The 2,457-nt window shown below is 35.4% G+C and overlaps 1 protein-coding gene across 1 annotated transcript in view; it reads right to left on the bottom strand.

Moving 5' to 3' along the window:
- LOC114071807 (nucleoredoxin-like protein 1) overlaps positions 1-2,395 on the bottom strand; it is a 5,399-nt gene extending 3,004 nt beyond the window's left edge. Inside the window, exon 1 of the mRNA XM_027909668.1 lies at positions 2,058-2,395. Coding sequence (XP_027765469.1) covers positions 2,058-2,380 — 323 coding nt within the window. The 5' untranslated portion in view covers positions 2,381-2,395. The remainder of the gene's footprint in view (positions 1-2,057) is intronic.
- Positions 2,396-2,457: the final 62 nt, after the last annotated feature.

The following is a 2,457-nucleotide window of genomic DNA, read 5'->3' on the forward strand; positions in this document are numbered from 1 at the left end:
GATGGGGATGGGGTAGGATGGGAGGGGATGGGAGATGGGGATGGGATGGGATGGGATGGGATTTGGGGAATGGGAGGTGGGATTTGGGGGATGGGAAATAGGATTTGGGGGATGGGAGATGGGATTTGGGTGTCAGGGGATGGGATTTGATGGGAGATGGGATTTGGGTGATTGGAGAAGGGTTTGATGGGAGATGGGATTTGGGTGATGGGATTTGGGGGATGGGATTTGGGTGATGGGAGGTGGGATTTGGGTGATGGGAGATGGGATCCAGCTCCCAGGTCCCGTTTTTTCCAGCCATTAAACACCAACAAGAGGCCCCAAATTCCAACCCCCCCACAGTTTATCCTCCAAAGGAGGCGGGAACTACGCTGGGTGTTAATTAGGGTGTTAATTAGGCTCGTTCTGCTGCTAACGAGGTTACAGTAAGTGCTCCCAATCCGGGGCTCCGGGGCCCGGCCCGTGACGTTTGGGGGTTAAAAATAGAAGGGAAAATCGGGAGACAGGAACAGCAGGAATAATTTATGTGTTTTGAATTAAACCTCCCTGGGTTTGGGGGTCCTATTTAAATACATGGGTTTATATAAAATAGATATAAAATGGCATTATGTTTATATATAATATGATATATAATGACATTATATTTATACATAATATATAATGATATTATATTTATATGCAATATATAATGACTTTGTATATAATATGATATATAATGGTATTATATTTATATATAATATACAAAGACATTATATTTCTATACCATTATATTTATATGTATGAAATGATATATAATGACATGATATTTCTATATAATATACAATGGCATTATATTACATGCAATATATAATGGCATTATATTTCTATATAATACATTACTATTATATTTCCATTTAATATTATAAATGACACATATAATATATATTTTATATTATATATAATGGCATTTTATTTATATATAATATGATATATAATGACATTATATTTATATGTAATGTATTATTACATTATATTTATTTACAATATGACATATAACGGCATTAATATTATATTTGCATGTAATATCATATAGGACATCTATATATAATATATTACATATATGTTATATATATATGTGTGTATATAATATATTACATATATGTGTTTATATAATATATTACATATATGTTATATATGTGTGTATATATATTACATTTATGTTATATATATAATTGTTTATATAATACATTACATATATGTTATATATATGTGAGTATATATAATATATTACATTTATGTTATTTTTATATTTGTTTATATAATACATTACATATATGTTATATATGTGTGTATATATATTACATTTATGTTATATATATAATTGTTTATATAATACATTACATATATGTTATATATATGTGAGTATATATAATATATTACATTTATGTTATTTTTATATGTGTTTATATAATATATTACATATATGTTATATATATGTGTATATATATTACATTTATGTTATATATATATATTTGTTTATATAATATATTACATATATGTTATATAGATATGTATATAATATATTACATATATGTTATATATATGTGTATATATGATATATTACATTTATGTTATATATATATTTGTTTATATAATACATTACATATATGTTATATATATATGTGTATATATATATATATTGCATTTATGTTTTATATATATATATTTGTTTATATAATATATTACATATACGTTATATAGATATGTATATAATACATTACATATATGTTATATATATGTGTATATATGATATATTACATATATGTTATATATATGCATATATATATTTCATTTATATATGCCCTATATTATACACATTTTACATATATTATATACAATGTCCTTCTACGACATTACAACCCGGATTAAACCACATTTTACCCCCGCGTGCCGCACCCAAATAACCCTCCCAGCGGGTGCCGCTTTCCCCTTCACACCCCACACCTCCCTCCCCCCTCAACCCGCGCGTGTCCCCCCCATCCCCGCGTGTCCCCCCATCCCCGCGGGGTCCCGCGTACCTGGCGAAGGTGTCCCCGAAGGGCAGGGCGAGCCAGCGGCGGGGCATGGAGCGCAGGAAGGCGCTCTGCTGCTCCTCCGTCTCGTCGCGGGACACGTAGACCAGGCCGAGCTGCGAGGAGCGCTCCACGTAGAACTCGTCGGTGAGGCGCTGGAAGAAGTCCCTGAGCAGCGGGGAGAAGCGCTGGCAGCGCGGGCACTGCCCCGAGCCGAAGTAGAGCAGCAGCACCTTGTTGTCCAGAGCCCCGCGCAGCTCCCGCTCCGTGTCCAGCTCGTCCCGCTCGCGGTTCGCCCGCAGCACCTTCCCGGCGAACAGCGCAGACATGGCACGGGTGGGGAGCGGGGAAAGGGGAGGTGGGGGGGGATGGGGAGAGCCGGGAGAAGGGGATGGATGGGGAACAC

Source organism: Empidonax traillii, unplaced genomic scaffold (assembly GCF_003031625.1).
Source record: "Empidonax traillii isolate 1590-97213 ecotype Southwest subspecies unplaced genomic scaffold, ASM303162v1 scaffold2299:size32575, whole genome shotgun sequence".
In the NCBI taxonomy this organism is placed as follows: Eukaryota; Metazoa; Chordata; class Aves; order Passeriformes; family Tyrannidae; genus Empidonax; species Empidonax traillii.